We start from the raw sequence: 17,570 nt of genomic DNA, 5'->3' as shown, positions 1-17,570 counted from the left end.
TGGTACTGCATCATGAGAAGGGGTGGGCATAGGGGCTTGTCAGGGCCAGGGGCTCTTCCTGATGGACTGGGACTGTCTGCCTTCCAGGGGAATCAGATCAACCTGGAGAAAAAGGAGAAGGTGAGCAGCTGGGGCACCTCCTGCGGGCAGGGGAGGGCAGTGAACACCCAGCACACTCCTGGGCTCCACCCCGCATCTTACACTCACTGGGAGAGTTTGATGACAGCAGAGGGAGACCCTCCAGGTGGTGGCTGGGTAGGGGGGTGGCATCAAGGAGCACTGCCTGGAGGAAGGGCTGGCGAAGCCCATCTCTGAGCACAGGTAGGGCCTCAAGGAATTAGGGGGAAGGGCGGTGCCCATGTGTGCAAAGACCCAGGACCTGTCCCCACGCCACTCCTCACCCCGCTCGGCCATGTCTGCACCCTCTCCTTCCCTCTGGCCCCAGGAACAGAGAGTCATGGAGAAGATAGTGCTGCTGCAGGAAGCTGCCAACCAGTATCAAATAGAGCCCGAGGAGCAATTCAGGGCCTGGTTCTGGGCCCTGGAGCGGCTCAGCGAGACAAAGAGGTGAGGCCGGCAGGAGCCGGGTGAGGGCAGGGGTGGACTCCCCTGGGCCAGGCCAGAGAACCTGTGTTCATGGCTCCCAGGTCAGCCCCCGCCCTTGTTGTGTTTCAACCCCTGGGGCACCCGACCCTGGGAGAGACACCTGAGAGATGGCTCCTGGGAGCTCACAGGTGCCCCTCTGTCCTGTAGTTACATCCTGTCCTGCCAGCTGGAGCCCGGGTCCTAGTTGGCCTGCAGAGCACTCCAGGCCAAGAACTGCTTTGAAGGATCTGAAGTTTATTCTGAGACTAAAGAAAGTCATTGAATGATTGACAGCAGAGGAGGAATGATTCTTAAAATGATCTCACTTTCATGGATTTGCCCTCATGGAGAACATATTTGGATACAAAAATTTCCTGTTATGGAAACTCTTAGGTTTTAGGTAAACTTTTATTAAATAAGGACAATACAAACTATTTTTCTATGAATAGAACACACACACACACACACACACAGTTTGTATCTTGAGACCAATTTCTTCGATTTTACAATAAGGAAATTAGCCTAGATTCTATTTTCCTTTTGCAAAATAAAAGTAGATATTTTAATATGAAATAATTCATGGTTATAGGTACAAAAAAGAAAGGTTTATGTAATAAGTGATCATACACATATTAAATTGGCAATAATAATACATATATATCTTTTCAGATATGCTAGTGACAGGTGTAAATATACACTTATCCATATTTGTAATCATTTTATGTTTTATTTCTATTTGATAATATATTGTACTTCAAATATTAAAATATTTCTGAAAAATAATATCTTCCAGTACCTTTTCTCCTGTTATGACATATATAATTTAGCTCTAATTAATAGATTTAAAATCATTTTGTTTTCTACTTTTTGAATAATTCTGTGATGATCATTATTGTATAATACCTCTGCACATTTATTTTTTAATTATTTTCCAAAAATGAAATTTCTGTTTCCAAAAATACGCACATTCTAAATTTTAGTATCTATGAATTTGGAATAATTTGATCAAGTTCCCTTGGAATTTTGATTGGGATCTCATCAAATTTGTAGATTGGGTTCAGAGGAATTCTCTCAGTAGCTCCTCTAACAGGTATGTATTGAGCGCCTCCTAGAGGCCAGGCTCTCAAAGCGTAGTCATCAACCCAAAGAGTTGGTAACAAGGGCTGACTTGCAGGAAAGAGTCAAAGCAGCCAGCACATACATAGCATGAAGCCGGGACTTGCTGGGTGCTCTGAACAAACGGTAAAGCAGACAGAGAGACAAAAGGTCACAAGGTAATGTTGTAGATAGAATGATGTGAAGGTTTGTGGGATCGAGGTGATAGTTGAGGCTGCTTTGGGACTATGCACAGATGACCAGCAAAAATATCAACATCCCAGCTGAGCCCCCATTCTGGCCTGTGACTCGGAAGTGTTCTCGGTGGCTCCTGATCTGAGAAAGTGTAGCCAGCCTCATTCTTTACAGAAATGAGGACAGAGGACCCAGCCTCTGGCCTCTCTGGACCCCTTACCATGAAATAATCTTTAATTGGGGTGCATATTCTTACTTTACTCTGTTGTTCTATTATATCCTCTTCCTGTAACGAACTGTAGGCAGCAAGTATTTCTGTTTCACTGACCCTTAGTTATCCAAGTGCAGTGCACATGGTGTTAATTCTATGTTCAAAATGGGCGTCCTGACCTGCAGCAGAGCCACCCACCTGTCCTCCCAGTATGTGGTCCAGCCCACCACATGGGGTCTCTTCCAGGCACCATCGACATCGCCCAGGAAACTACAACTGCTGGTGCTTCCCTTGAGATGTGGGGCATTTGCGTTGACTCTCCTATAAGCACCATCCCAGTCCCCAGCTCACTGTAAGAACTTGGCACTTCTATTTCCATCATGTTGCTCGTGCAGTGCATGGAGGATAAGAGGTCAAGGGGCTTAGAATCTGTAGGAAGGTCATTGTATGGTACTGAAGCAAGAACTATGACAAAGATAATGTGAAGGGGGTGCCGGTGATGCAAGTACTGAAATTATCAAAGAACGAGAGACCTCAGGGTTCGTGGATGACCGCAGCGCTGGTACAGTGTGAGAACAAAAGATTCAAAGCATCGGGAAGAAGAGACGGAGAATGGTCTTAGGCAGCGAGGAGGAGCCTACCTCCAGGCTCTGGGGCAGGAGGGCTTGTGGGTGTGGGAGTCACGGTTCAGCAGAAGAACAGCAGGTGCTATGACTGGAGGGCCGTGCAATGGTTCCTGGGTGGCTGAGAGCCAAAGTGGTCCAGGCTTCGACTGGCACCAGGGTCCCTGATGGAGGTACCATGCATTAGTTCAGTGATATGTCCCAGGTGCTGGCCTTAGACTTGGAATCTAACACATGCTCAGTCAGTGTCTGTGGAATGGTAGGGAACGTATGGTCCTCTGGCCCCGAAACTTGGATGAGGCAATTTCTCAGGACACTGTCCTTCCCAGAGTATCCTGGGGCCAAGCCAGGTGTCTGAATATTGTGCAGTCTGCACTGTGTCCAAGTGGGTAGGAGGAGGCCAGCTCTGAAGTGGGGGTCCATGTGGCAGACTGGAGGCAGGAGAGGAAAGCACATTACAAGCTACAGCTAGGGACAAGGCTGAAAGGGGCAAACAGGTTGGGTGGTAGGGAGACAAAGGGCTTAAAATGGGATTTAACACAAGGTCGTTGAGGATAGTTTTTATACATTGCACCTGTGCTCCTGGGGCCTGCAATGGGAAGTCTTAAATCCTGACAATGGTAAGTGCAACATGATGGATTGTGATAACTATGCACTTGATTTGGGGCACAAGCCCTTCTGCACGTGAATCAGTGGGCATCGCCTTCCTGAGCCCCTGGATGACTGCGGCTCTGCAGGCCCTGCACAGTCCCTCTTTCTGTTAAGAGTGAGCAGTATCACACAGAGTCTCAGCAGATCTTGGAGACATGGCAGGCCTCCCAGTGTGGGCTCCAAGTCAGCATTGCCCTGCTGAAGTTGAACAAATGTAGCCTTCTGGGGCCGGAGGTCCTGCAAGTATGAAATAGTTGTATAACAAGGGATCTGATATTGTATTTGTTGGTTTTTGTTTTCTCACAATTTTCTTCCCATATTTTGATCACATGAGTACTTGGGATATTAAATTACAATGCCATTTAGATGCACGTCAAGTATGAAATTAATATAGTAGAGTTGATATTCCACATGTTAGCTAAGTTTTGATGTTTGTGGAAGTTTCAAAATATAGCCACAAACTCTTTGGCATATCCATCTCAAGAGGTAGGGGCTCTGGCTCCTCCCTGTGAGGAGGGTGGTTGGTGACTGCTTCCACCATGAGGGGAGGGTACAGTGAGCTAAGTGACCGGCAGCTGGGTCATGAAAGGCCATACAGCTTCCACACTGGGCACTAGAATGAACGCTTGCTCTTGGCGCCGGGAGCTGCCACGCAAGACGTCCAGGTGCATGTCAGCACCGTGATGAAGCCTCACAGAGGTGCTCTGCTCTGCCACCCCAGTCCTCACATCATCCCAGCAGAAATGCCAGCGACCTGAGGGAAGAAGCCTCTAGATCAGGGGTTGGCCCACATTTTCTGGAGGGTCCAGACCGTGGGGCTTTGCAGGGCATATGAGCTCGGTCACAACTACTCAACTCTGCTGTCACAGCACAGAAGCAGCTATTGATGACATGCGCAGGAACAGCTGCGCACCCCTCAATCTTATTTGCACAGACAGGTGATGGGCCCGCAGGCCGTAGGTAGCTCACCCGGTTCAGATGATTCTAGTTTCTGGCCATTGAGCCTGAGATGCCAGCAGAGAGGGAAGAGCAAAGACAAACCATTGCCCGTGAGCCCTGTGCACATCTCTGACCCACAGAATCCATCAAGGTTTTGATGGTGTTTTGCCCCCACTATGTCTGGGGTGGTATGTTTCATAGCAATGGATATCAGCCCAGTTTTATACAAGGCAGTTTTATACAAGTGAGATTTGAGCAAAGACTTGAAGGAGAAGCGTTAACAAGAGGGTGTAGGTCTGGGGGAAAAGCACTCCAGGCAGAGGGACGATTGGTGCAAAGCCCTGCGGTGGGAGCTGGCCCGGTGCACACTAGCAATGGGGAGGGAACTGTAGAGCGGGCTCTGCTGAAGTGCCTGGGGACCCAGCCCCTCTCCGCACAGGCTGTAGGCCAGGCTTGACTGCAGGCTTCCCCACGACTGCGCAGACTGCCCGGGATTCCAGGGAGATGTGCCTGGTGAGCAGCTGTAGGGAGGGGCCTTCATGTCCCTATGCTGTGGGAGATGATGCAAAGCTGTTTTTCTTCCTGCTCCATGTTTCAGTTGGGCACAGGCCTGTCTGTATCCTTCCCTCCATGCCTCCTCCTCACCCCCAAGGACACAGCTGCAGGCTCAGTGCAAGTAAAACTGCTTGTAGTCTCGAATAGGCTGCTCAGCAGCAGCCGACCCATTGCTGTGTCTGTTCATCTGGCCCCATAGTCTGGTGTCTTCCTGTGGGACAGGGACAAAGGAGCTGACTCAGGCTGATTTGGCTTTCGCTGTCAGTGTAGAGATTGTCTGAGTGCATTCGGGCTGGGTGTCTCCTTACAGTCACCTCGACCTGAAGAGGCCAGGCTGCCTGGGGTCAAAGACTGCTTGACAAGAAACCAGCATAAATAAAAGTGGAGTGAGGAGGTAAGGCCAGAGAGAATGAGCCCAGGTCATGCAGGACCCCATGGGCCCCAGGGTGTCATTCATGAGAAGGCGGGGTTCTGAGAGTTGAACAGAGGAATGACATGATGTGGCTCATGTTGACAAAGTATTACTTTAAAATGCATTCCTCCAAAAATATTTCCTTTAAGAAAATAAGCGTAGGAGTGCCCATTATTGTTGTGATTCAGTATATATGGCTTGTATTTTTTTTAAATCCTCACCCAAGGATATACTTTAATTGATTTTAGAGAGAGGGGAAGGAAGAGAGAGAAAAACATCAATGTGAGACCGAAACATGGGCCCATTGCCTACCATATGCATCCCTGGGCCATACCCACAAATTGGGCACCTGCCCTTACAGGGAATAGAAACCTGATCCTTGTAGGGCAGATGCTCCAACCAACTGAGCCACAGGGGCCATGGCCTGACTTAGATTTCTTTATTAACTTTCATGCTGCCCCCTTGGCCCTGGGCCCAGGATCTCCTCTTTGCACTCCTGCTCTGTGCCTTTTTTTAGGGTTCATTTCTCCACTGGCTTCTAGGCTCTGCCTCGCCCTGGGGTGCAGAGGGCGCTCACTCCTCTATGTTGTGTGGCTCCGCACCTTTGGCTGGTGCCCCATGTTGTGGTGAGAGAACCGAGAGACCACCAGAGCCAAATGAAAGCCAAATAGAGAGGAAAACCGGCCGGCAACTGATCCTCAGTTCTCAGAGATCAGCCCCGACTTTCAGCTGATTTTTTATTTTATAGGGGGTTTGTTGACCCGTCCCGCAGGTCAAGCAACGAGGACTCTAGAGGGGGAATGAGGATGAGGAGGGACAAGAGACACGAGAAATGGAGACAAGACAGGATTCTGATCAAGTCTCGTTTATTCTGGGGAGATCCACAGTACATATATGGCAAGAAGCAGAAAAACAAGAACATTTGTTGCCAAGCGATGTCTGTGGTGACCACCCCGAAGCAATTTCAAGTAAATATCATGTAAATATCACAGGTGGAACAAAAGACAAACAGAGCATAACTGGCTGAGTAAATGGTTACTTAAAGGAATGCAGAAACATTGTATGCAGAGATGCAGACAGAGATAATCTGCCTTGGGGCAGGAGATGGCAGAGCAGATTTTTGCAAAATGGATGCCATGCAAACAGTCTCCCACAGTTTGTTACAAACTTCTGCAGCTGGCATTTCTTGTTGGCCTTGGGGAAGAGCAAGCAAGCAAGGACAGAAGCGGAGGCAGTTAGCAATAAGCAGGAAGGAACAGAGGTGGGAGGGAGCTAAGGTGAAAGAGAACTGGGTGAACTGGGTCAGCACACATCTATCCTGATAGTCATTCTATTATCTAAGTTCTAAAAACTAACAAATTCATTTAGAGGACAAATTTATTTAGACGAGTACCAGGCCAGCTGGTACTTCCTCAGGTTGCCTCTGGAAGCTTCATAGTTGACCTTTTGTTAATTTAATCAGGACAAAATGATAAGAGCAGACCAGTACAATTGTAGCATTATGTACAATAGCCAAGGTATGGAAGTATCTAGGTGTCTAGCAAATATGAATGGATGAAGAAGATGGGTACATATATACAATGTGATATTAATCAACCATAAAAAAGGATGAAATATTGCCATTTGCAACAAGATGGGTGGATCTAGACGGAATTAAGTTCAGTGATATAAGTCAGGCAGAGAAAGACAAATACTATATGGTTTCACTTGTGTGTGGAATCTAAAGATAATACAAAGCAAAACAAAAACAGACTCATAGAAACAAAGACCAAAGAAATGGTTACCAGAAGGGAGGGATTGGAGCCTGGGTGAAAAAGGGAAAGGGAAATATAGTCAATAATATTGTGATAAGTTAGCATGGTGACAGATGATTCTAAGATTAGTGGGATGGTCACATTGTAAGTATAAAATTGTCAAATCACTATATTGTACATCTGAAACTAATATAACCAATATAATATTGCATATCAACCACACTTATATAAAAAGTAAGTTAATAAAAAATTTCTGACCATCTGGTGTGGCTCAGTGGTTCAGCGTCGACCCATGCCCCAAGAGGTAACCAGTTCGATGCCCGGTCAGGGCACATACCTAGGTTGTGGGCCTGATCCCCAGGGGAGAGTGTGCAGGAGAGGGCTGATTGATGTTCTCTCTCATCAGTGTTTCTATCTCTCTTTACCTCTCTCTCTAAAATCAATAAAGAAAAAAAATTAAAAAAAAAAAGAAATTTCTCAAGATGCCTCAGGTTTTCTAGAAAATTAAACGTAAGAATTAAAATGCTAAAATAAAAAATATATATTTATAAACATTAATAACAAGTGATAGGCACTGAAAAAGCATCTAATCAAAAATGCAATAGCCACCCTGACCAGTTTGGCTCAGCAGTTGGAGCACTGGCCCTTGGACCAAAGGGTTACGGGTTTGATCCCTGACCCAGCTGGGCTCATGCGGGAAGCAAGCAATCAATGTGTCTTTCTCCCATCAATATTTCTATATCTCCCTCCCTCCCTTCCTCAATGAGGAAATAATTTTGGTTGAAGATTAATATAAAATTTTGGCAGAGGGCCTGTCCCAGAGTCAGTGCAGTTGTCATTAAGCAGGAACAGCTAGACAAAGGCAATGAGACAGGAAACAGCCTGAGATGTGCAGGGACTGTCCCAGCTGAGTGTCACTGTGGCCAAGCAGCAGCATGCCCTGCAGCTGAAGAGGCCCTGCTGGGGGTGGGCCACCCATGCCTTGTTGATTAGCTTGGAATATGTTCCGTAGACAATGAAATACCATTGAATGTTTTCTATTTCTAATTTTTATTGTTCTTAAACGAACAATGTGCATTATTGTAGTAATATTACAGTAAAAATAAGCCAAAAATAATTACCTGTATTTAAATTTCAAACTTTGATCTCTACTAAATAGTGTATTTTTCAGAATGAATTCTATTGTTTTGGAAATTATTTTTTACATAACATCTATGTTAGTCAATATTGAGCTATATTAATGCTTAATGCCTATGCAGTATTTTAATGTGCAATTTAGTAAATAGAATTCATTCAACGCACTTCCCATTATTGAATATTTACTTGTTTAGTTTTTTCCCACTGTTTTTAACGGCCAGTAAATGTCTTCCTTCTCTTACCTGCATGTTTTCTTAGGCGAAACTGACGAAGTGGACTTGCTGAGCCAAATGTTGCTGTTGTTGGGAGCATTGATACATTTCTCAAAAACAACCTCTCCAAATGCAACCTGCACTCTCCCCAGGAGGGACAGAAGCTGTTACTTTTGTTTTGTTGGGTCTATTTCCCTGTTTGGATTCAGAAAGGAGAGGAAGCTCTCAGTGCACTAGGAAAGCAAAGCAACCTTGTGCTTTTTTTAGCCAATTGCGCTGGTTTACCTTCCAGCAGAGAAGGGGTTGTTCTGTCTCTCTTAGGTCATCCGGGAAATAGCCCCCTGGAAGTTACTTCCAAATTCCCACAACACTCAGAAATGTGAGCAGTCTTTTGTGAGCTGGCTCCCAGCTAATAAGAGGCTAAAGGCTCTGTCTCTTTCTCTCACGCTCAGACTGCTGTAATTTAGTGTAGGAGTGCCCATTATTATTGGGATAACAGTATATGTGGCTTATATATTTTTAAACCCATTGCCTACCATATGCATCCCTGTGCCATACCCGCAAATTGGGCACCTGCCCTTACAGGGAATAGAAATCCAACCCTTATAGGGCAGATGCTCCAACCAACTGAGCCACAGGGGCCAGGGCGTGGCTTAGATTTCTTGATTAACTTTCCTGCTGCCCCCTTGGCCCAGGATCTCCTCTTTGCACTCCTGCTCTGTGCTTTTCTTTGGGGTTCATCCCTCCACCAGTGTCCCCGTCTGCCTTGCCCCGGGGTGCAGAGGGCGCTTGCTCTTCTATGCTGGGTGGCCCCGCACCTTTGGCTGGTGCCCCTGGTGCTCAGTTGGATGCAGGACTGCCGGAAAGGGGGCCCATTCTCCTCCCCTCCTCTGCCGTGCGAGTGGGCTGCCCGCATTGGGCCTCCACTCTGGCTTCTCGGGCTCTGCCTCCTTTCCCCCCAAGGGCGCTGAGTCCCCTCTGGGCCCGCCCCCGGCCCGCCCCTTCCGGCGCTCACACTTGCGGTCGGCTGGAGCGCGGGCGGCAGGAAGGGACTGTGCGGTCCGCTGTCCCTGCCGCCCCGCAGGTTGGGAGGACTTTCCAGACCCCGGTCCGGGATGGGGCAGGCCCGCTGCTACCGCCGCTGCGACTCTTCGTGCCCGCGATGCAGAGCCGGGGTGAGTGCGCCCGGCGAGGGTCTGGAGGAGACCGCGGGGTCTGGGAGGGCGGCGGGCGCCCGGGGTGCCGGGGCCTGTGCCGGGGGTAGTGACCCGGCGCTGGGGAGCGGGGAGGCGGAGCTGGGGGAGGGGGCGCGGAGCTGGGGGTTAGGAGGCCGGGGTGAGGCGCGGTCCGCTCTCACGCCAGTTACCTCTGCGCAGTACCGGGAGCGGGACGCCGGGCGCCACCAGCACTGGGCGCTGCCACCGGCCTGGGAGCGCGTGGGGTGGAGCCGCGTGGGTCCCGCGGAGGTCACGGAAGGCCCCCTTTCCCGCGGGGACGAGTTCGCGCTCGTGTGCGCGCTGCGAGTCCCCACGTTCTCCTCCGAGAAGACCGTGGTCGCAGATGTGGTCAGAAATGTGCGGAAACGCCCCCGGACACCTCTAGGGGCTGGACCCGCTCTGGCGGGATCTCTGGGGGCCGGGCCTGCAGACGCTCAGGCTGCGGGGTTGGGGCGGGTGTTTGGGCGCGATGGACCGAGGACGGAGCCTGGAAGGGGTGGCCCTCCGGGTGCTCCCACTGGGCCCTCATGGGCAATACTAGTGCCCCTCTGGAGGACACCCTGCGGCGGTGCTGGGCCAGGAGAAAGATACCCGTTACTGTGGACAGGATCGCCAGTGCTTGCACAGCGTCTAGGTCTGTCCTGGTTCTGCCAGGTGCACGCACAGGTAGTCCAGGGTAGACGGTGGCTGGATGAGCACGGGCGGTTCAGCACCCACAGCTGGTTCGCAGTGAGGGATAAACAGGTTAGAAGTCTGGCCTTAACCTGGCCGGTTTGGCTCAGCGGTTAGAGCGTAGGCCCATGAACCAGGGAGTCCGGGGTTTGGTTCTCACTAAGGGCATGTACCTCGGTTGCGGTTTGTCCCTGGCCCGGTTGGGGTCTTGTGTGTGGCAACCACTCTGTGTGTCTCTCTCACATAGATGTTTTTCTTTCTCTCGCTCCCTTCTGCTCTATCTGAAGATAAATGCAAAAATGTCCTCTGGTGAGGATTAAAAAAAAAATGTCTGGTCGCAGATCCACTTCTCTTAAAAGCAGGGAGAAACTTAAACTAGGCCCTTTGGGGTGGCGGGGGGATCGTGTTATGCTGATAAACACAAAGCAGGCATTTTTCCTTGTTAAATTATTTCCATCCAGTGCTCGGGTTTTTTTGACCATGGATATGGCTGAGTAGTTTTCACTTATTAAAGTCAAAGGTGTTTTTTAAGAATACCAAGGTACAGTTAAACAAGTTACTTAAAATTTTTCCTTTTGAGTGTGTTTTTGTTTTTTGTGGATTTTTGGGTTTTTTTTCTTGTCAAAAACTCGGTCAAATGAAAAATTCTCACGCAGTGCCTTCGTTTGCACATTAAATTACACTAAAGCAATTTATAATTTGGGACAACACAGCAATTTGAAACAAACATCAAAGAACTAAAACAAGTCTGTTTTCCATGCCCAAACCCTCAAATTCCTCAGCATTTCTACCAGACCCATTTTTTCATAATCCTCCAGTCTGCTATATTTTTCTAGTACTGAGGGCTGGCCATCAGTAGCCTTGGAGGTAGTGAATGTAGTGAAAAGTATGGGAAAATAATGGGAACAATAGTTTGGTGTAAGATATTAGAAAATAGAGTGTTTTTTTTTTTTTTCTTCTACGTTTTAAAAAAGCTGTAATAAAAAAGTTTGTAGCCCTGGCCAGTTTGGCTTAGCAGTTAGAGCCTCGGCCTGTGGGCAGAAGGGTCTCAGGTTCAATTCTCAGTCATGGGCATGTACCTGGGTTGCAGGTTAGATCCCTGGTCCTGGAAGGGGGCCTGCGGGAAGCAGCCAATTGATGTGTCTCTCTCACATTGATGTTTCTGTCTCTCTCTCTTCCTCCCTTCTTCTCTATCTAAAAATAAATGGGAAAATATCCTCGGGTGAGGATTAACAACAACAACACAAAATTGTAGCTCACAGTCAGCTTTAGTCAGATAATCATGAAAGGTCTGTTAAAATCCACAGAGTAGGAAAAAAAATTTCTCCGATTTTTCTGCAAGTTCCTTTTTTCCTTGAAGATGGGAGATGTCTGATAGTGTTGGAGCTTACCTTGTGAAAAGCTTAAAGAATGCTCTTCTCACTGGCAGAATTAGAGCAAAAGTAAGAGTGCTGTGTTGAGATTAAAAATTGAAATTAGACTCGGTTTAGTTTTGAGATTTTTACCTTTCACATTGTGAGTTCTCGTGGAATGCTTACGAGACAGGAGAAAGAATGAGATGATAGAGTGACTGTGTGTGTGGCCTCTACGCTGTAGAAGAAAGGATAAATAACATTTACCCACCACTTCAACCAGGAATCCTCCCCCCATCCACACAGATACCATCCCTCAGAGCACAGGCAGAAGTGAGAGTGCTGACATTTCAGTCCTCCCTCTGATCAGCCTCCGGTGGGGGTGCTAGTGAGCAGCACACCAGGCAAAGGGGGGCTGTTAGGCACTGGGAGAGGATAGAGGAGAAGTAAAAGTGGGTAACAGTGAGGGCATTTCTAGGTCCTGACCCATGATGAGGCTGTGTGTGCAGCTAAACTCACCCTTTAGAACAATTGGGCCTAAAAACTCTTAAATGTTAGTGTATTTGTCCCGGACTGATGCTGGAACATGCATTACAATATACCGTCCACATTTTCCCAGGGAGAACTTTGATTTGTCTCTTTGCTTTGGGGATTTGTAACAATGGCTTCAATGCTTTTTGGAAGTAAGTAGGGAATAGGTCACAAATAAATAATTTTTAGAAAGTTATCCTTTATTTTCTTTAAACATTTTTTATTTTAAACTACAGTTGACATACATTATTATATTAGTTTTGGGTGTACACCCCAGTGATTGCACAGTACATAACTTTACTAAGTGATCATCCCAATAAATCTTGCACCGTCTAATATCATACATAGTTATTAGAATATTGTTACTATATTCTCTATGTTGTACTTTATATTCCTATGACTATTCTGCAGTAACCAATTTGTACTTAATTTTTTCACCTTTTTATACCCATCCTCCCAACACCTCTCCTATCTGGCATTTGTCAAAACGTTCTCTGTATTTATGAATCTCTTTCTGTTCCACATGTTCGTTTATTCTGATTTTAGATTTAGTTGCTGATAGATATGTATTTATTGCATTTTTATTGTTCTTTTTAAAAAACTCTTACCCGAGGATATTTTTCTGTTGATTTTCAGATACTGGTGGAGGGGGCGGGGGTAGAGAGAGAAACATTGATGTGAGAGAGACACACACCAGCTGGCTGCCTCCCATATGACCCTGACTAGGGCTGGGGATTGAACCACAATTAAGGCATGTGCCCTTGACCGGAATCGAATCCACGACTCTTCGATCCGCAGGCTGACAATCTAACCGCTGAGCCAAACTGGCCAGGACAATTGTTTATATTTTTTACCTTTTTGTTTCCTTCTTCTTAAAGAAGACCCTTTAAGGTTTTATATAGCACTGGTTAGGTGGTGGTGAAGTCCTTTAGCTTTTTGTTGTCTGGGAAGCTCTTTATTTGTCCTTCAATTCTAAATGATAGCTTTGCTGGGTAGAGTAATCTTGGTTGTAGGTTCTTGCTTTTCATGACTTTGCATGATTCTTGCCATTCTCTTCTGACCTGCAAGGTTTCTGTTGAGAAATCAGCTGACAGTCTTATGGGAGCTTCCAAGTAGGTAACGAACAGCCTTTCTCTTACAGCTTTTAAGATTCTGTCTTTAACCTTTGCCATTTTCATTATGATGTGTCTTGGTGTGAGCCTCTTTGGCTCCATCTTGTTTGGGACTCTCTGTGCCTCCTGGACTTGTGTGTCTTTTTCCTTCACCAAGTTAGGGAAGTTTTTAGTCATTATTTCTTCAAATAGATTCTCGATCCCTTGCACTCTCTCTTCTCTTTCTGGTACCCTGCGATGTGGATGTAGTTACACTTTATGTTGTCCTGAAGGTCCCTTCAACTATCCTCATTAAAAAACCTTGTCTTTTCTCTTTGCTGCTCTAATCGAGTGGTTTTTTTTCTACCTTGTCTTCCAAATTGCTGATTCATTCTCTGCTTCATGTAACCTACTGTTTATTTCTTCCAGTGTATTCCTTATTTCAGATATTGCATTCTTCATTTGAAACTGGTTTCTATGTCCTTTTTCATGCTGTTGAACATTTATAATCACTACTTCGAATTCTATACCTAGTAAATCACTTGCCTCTATTTCATTTACCTATTCTTCTGGAGAATTCTCTTGTTCTTTCATTTGGGGCCTGTTTCATTGTCTCCCCATTTTGGCTGCCTCTTTGTGTTTGTTTCTATGTATGAGGCAGATCTGCTATGAATCCTAGTCTTGGTAGGGTGGCCTTGTATAGTGGGTGTCTGTGGGACCCAGTGGCACAGTCCCTCTGATTACCTGAGCTAGGCATGTTTCTTGTGGGCATTATGTGGGCCCTCTTGTTATGACTGAGTTGTGTTTTTTGTTTTAATCCTCCTCACCCGAGGATTTTTTCCCCCATTTATCTTCAGATAGAGTGGAAAGTAGGGAGGGAGGGAGGCAGAGAGAAAGAGAAACATTGACATGAGAAAGACACATTGATTGGTTGCCTCCTGCCCGACCCTGACCAGGGCTGGGGACCGAACCACAACCAAGGTACATGCCCTTGACCGGAATTGAACCCGTGACTCATTGGTTTCCAGGCCAACATTCCAGCTGCTATGTTGGTGTTGATCACACCAAGAATAATTCGCCTCAGCAGGGTTTGGTGCCTGCCAAGATCTCCCTGTGGATACACTGCTTGTGAAGCTTTGGGTCCTGCTCTGTCGTTGTGTGAATCTGGCCCCTGGATTTCTTGGTTGTGGGTCTCTTTGGAGGGACTCTTGTGCAGGCCAATGTCAGATGCTGCCTGTGACTTGCCCTAGGCAGCCTGTCTGGATCTGTCAGTGACCCACAGCTTGTGGCTCCCTCTTCTGGGCCTGGGTACATTCACAGAAGACCAAGCTATGCACCAAGGTTGGCTTTTACCAGCACCGGGTCTGGGGCAGGCCAGCGAAAGTCTCAAAGCACCCAGAGATCCACCTCCACCTGCAGGCTGCCTGTCAGGTTCAGTCCCTGAAAGAGCCTCCGACTGCAGCCCCCTGCAGGGTGTAAGCTCCACAGGGTCAGGTGAGAGGGATTCCAACAGGTGGGGCTATTCCTTCCCCCCAGGCCGATGCCCCTTGGACGGGGGTGCTCTGCTCCAGGAAGATAGTTCTGCAGTGTGGGGGAATGATCAGCACGGGATCCTGGTGGCTGGCCCTTCAGCTCTCTCCCCAGAGCCATCAGCCCAGACTCTTCTCGCTTGACTCTAGTCCTGTCTGCCCCCCACCCTCCCTCTGCCAGGCCCAGGATAAGTGGCTGTGAATGAAATTTTGTGTGTTGGCCCTTTAAGAGGGTGCCTGGTCTCTAGCCAGCTCTCCTTGGTGGACAGAGACCCCGCTGGAGGGAAAGGGCTGGTGCCCACAACTCAGGAGTGCACTGCCCTAAGCTGTGCCAGAGACCCCTCCTCACTCCTCCTACTGGCTTCCCTATCCCTCCAGGCAGCCCCCCTACTCCCTTCTCCCACCCCCTGGTGAGTTCCCCCTTCCCAGCTCTCCCTCCCTTTCTCCAGGTTCCCACTCTCCTTCTTCCCTCCCTCCCCTCGCCCCTTCCCCTAGACCCTGGCTGAACCCCAGCTCAGTGGCAGCACCTGGTGATCTGTCTCCACATGTGAGCAGTTAGTGTCAGCTAACTGAGCCTATCAGCTGTCTTCCTTCTGCTGCCCGTACCTCCCTGGGGCCTGCCCGCGCTGAGCCTGGATGGCAGAGAGAGGAAGGGAGACGACACGGGCAGCTGCTGGCAGGGGTAGCGGGGCTTCAGAGGAGGAAACAAGAAAACACCACATCAGCCTCCTCTGAGCAAAGTGCCTGTTGTGGGGCGAGAGAGTGCACCTGTGTGCTTGCATGTGCTCATGCGTGCATGTGTGAGCTTGTGTGTCCTTGGTGTGGAGGGGTGTGGTGTGCTGGGAAGCCCCGTCTGAACCCACCTATCTCCACAGCAGGGCTTCTAGCTGGCTGGATTGGGAGCAGAGGTGTCCCTGGGCCACCTGATCGGCTCACCTTCCCACAAGATCCACCGGTTCCGTCCCGGCCCACAGCCCAGGGATGTGAGCTCCAGAGGTGTGGGCCTGGGTCCAGTCCTGGCTCTCAGGCACCCTCCAGGGGCAGTTCTCCAGGTCTCTGCGGGTGGCCTGGAGGGAGGGGGGACGCTGGGCTCTTTCTGAGGAGGGGCCCAGTTTCCTGGGGGTGTCAGACGATGACGTGCCAGATGCTTCCAGAGGCTTTGTCTCAGAAACAGGACTCAGAGTGGAGTCACCAGGACGCTCACAAGAGCACTGGCTTGCAGGCCTCTTTCCCTTAGGCCATAAGTGTCAGTGGCAAATAGAATATCCAGACTCGCACCGGGCCCCAGAGGGTTCCTGAGGTTCATAGCAGCGGAGCGCATCCCTGGGACAGCCCCCTTGTCCTCACAGTGTCCCCCCCGAATCAGCCCTCAGATCCTGCTGCGGGCAATGTCTAAAGACGCTGAGTGAGCAGGTTACAGCAGAGCCCCCGCCCCCAGCCTGTACTTCTCTGTTCTGATGTTGTCAGTTTGTGTTTCTGTGCTGGGGCTTGGGTTTGCTTTTGGTGAGTTATTTGTGGTGACACGCGCCCGCGGATCTCTGCTCCTTCTAAGTCAAGGGCTGTACCATAGGGCCATGGAGGGAAGCATGTCCTCAGACTAGGAACGCCAGCGATGGCGGGAGCAGAGGGCCCGGCACCAAGGGCACGTGTGGGCTGAGTGACTCGATCCGCGTCCTCACCTGAACTAGGCTGACCTGGTTGACCTTGCGGGGTGCGTGTGGGTTAAGTGCCAGGTGAAGACTAAGCGTCGGGCACGTGATAAGCATGGAGGAAGCTTGGCATCTGGTAGTGACGTGACCTTGACAGGCCCTCCTCTTCCCACAGGGTCCACTAGGGCCTCCGAGAGAGATGCTCTTCCGAGGTGACCACTGGGGACTCGACTTATGGAAGCGCTGGCCCGTGCACACTTCACTGCGTCACCGTCCTCCAGGGCCGCAGTGACAGCGCCATCGTCTGTGGAGTCTCCCCCTGCGGCCGGCCCCAGCGAAGCACCTTGTCCCAGTAAGTCGACCAGCTCATGTGTCCATGGCTGGACATCGCAGGCGTGTCCCCAGGCCGTGCAGGGGGTGGGGTGATGGCGGAAGGAAGGAGTGCAGGAGGGCTGGGTTCCCCGCACAGTGTTAGGGCCTGGCTCATGCAGGGAGCCACAGCCCAGCCTGCACCCTGCTGAGAGCTCTGTGTGTGTGTGTGTGTGTACAGTCCGTGTCAGGAGCAGTCACCATCCTGAGTGACTTTCCTGTGGCTCACAGGGACAGAGGTCAGACCTGCCTTCCACTGCCTGGGAAGTTCACACACACACACACACACACACACACACACGCCCCAGACCCGGCTGTGACGCCAGTCCACTGTGGGCACTTCCTAGCCAGGTCACTCCGGGGCCTCTGCTCTGGTCTGTGACCTCCACAACCCGCCTGCCTGACCGGCTTCAATACCAGGACGTGGAGCCCAGGAGGGCGCTCGTGCCAGCTCTCGTTGCGGGTGGCCAGAGCCCTCCGTGAGCTCTGGCTCGTCACCCTTTCCGGCAGGGTCCCTGGCCTGCTGTCCCTGCCCTGTCGGTTGGTTGGTCACCTGTGGGAACACACAAACCTTCTCTCTGGCAGGTCAGGGCCCCTGCAGCTCCATCGGGGCTCAGCAGTCCTGCCTGGCCCGCCGCCTCCCGCCCAGCAGCTGCGAGGTGAAGCCATCAACTTGGCGGCGGGCCAGGCATCCCTTGAAGAGGCCTCCATAGGCAGGTGTCCTGAGGGAGCCGGGACTCAGGTAGACAGATGCGCAGGCCCCTCCGGGATGGACCTCGGGGGAGCTGGTC

General features: G+C 49.6%; 1 protein-coding gene and 1 long non-coding RNA gene across 3 annotated transcripts in view; both read left to right on the top strand.

The window, feature by feature from the left end:
* LOC118630659 (ral guanine nucleotide dissociation stimulator-like) overlaps window positions 1–936 on the top strand; it is a 722,930-nt gene extending 721,994 nt beyond the window's left edge. The window contains exons 17-19 of the mRNA XM_036262592.1: window positions 88–120; window positions 446–567; window positions 754–936. Coding sequence (XP_036118485.1) covers window positions 88–120; window positions 446–567; window positions 754–790 — 192 coding nt within the window. The 3' untranslated portion in view covers window positions 791–936. The remainder of the gene's footprint in view (window positions 1–87; window positions 121–445; window positions 568–753) is intronic.
* A 13,330-nt stretch (window positions 937–14,266) lies between these two features.
* Window positions 14,267–16,811, top strand: LOC118630662. 2 transcript variants are annotated; one of them, XR_004959673.1, is made up of 3 exons: window positions 14,267–14,726; window positions 15,637–15,813; window positions 16,586–16,811. It is a non-coding gene; the product is annotated as an uncharacterized LOC118630662 (long non-coding RNA). The 2 variants fall into 2 exon arrangements; XR_004959674.1 differs by having other exon boundaries at window positions 15,640–15,813; window positions 16,586–16,808.
* The last annotated feature ends 759 nt before the right edge of the window (window positions 16,812–17,570 follow it).

The sequence above is a fragment of the Molossus molossus genome, unplaced genomic scaffold, assembly GCF_014108415.1.
Source record: "Molossus molossus isolate mMolMol1 unplaced genomic scaffold, mMolMol1.p scaffold_m16_p_15, whole genome shotgun sequence".
Lineage (NCBI taxonomy): Eukaryota > Metazoa > Chordata > Mammalia > Chiroptera > Molossidae > Molossus > Molossus molossus.
This window is presented reverse-complemented; position numbering and strand designations above follow the sequence as displayed.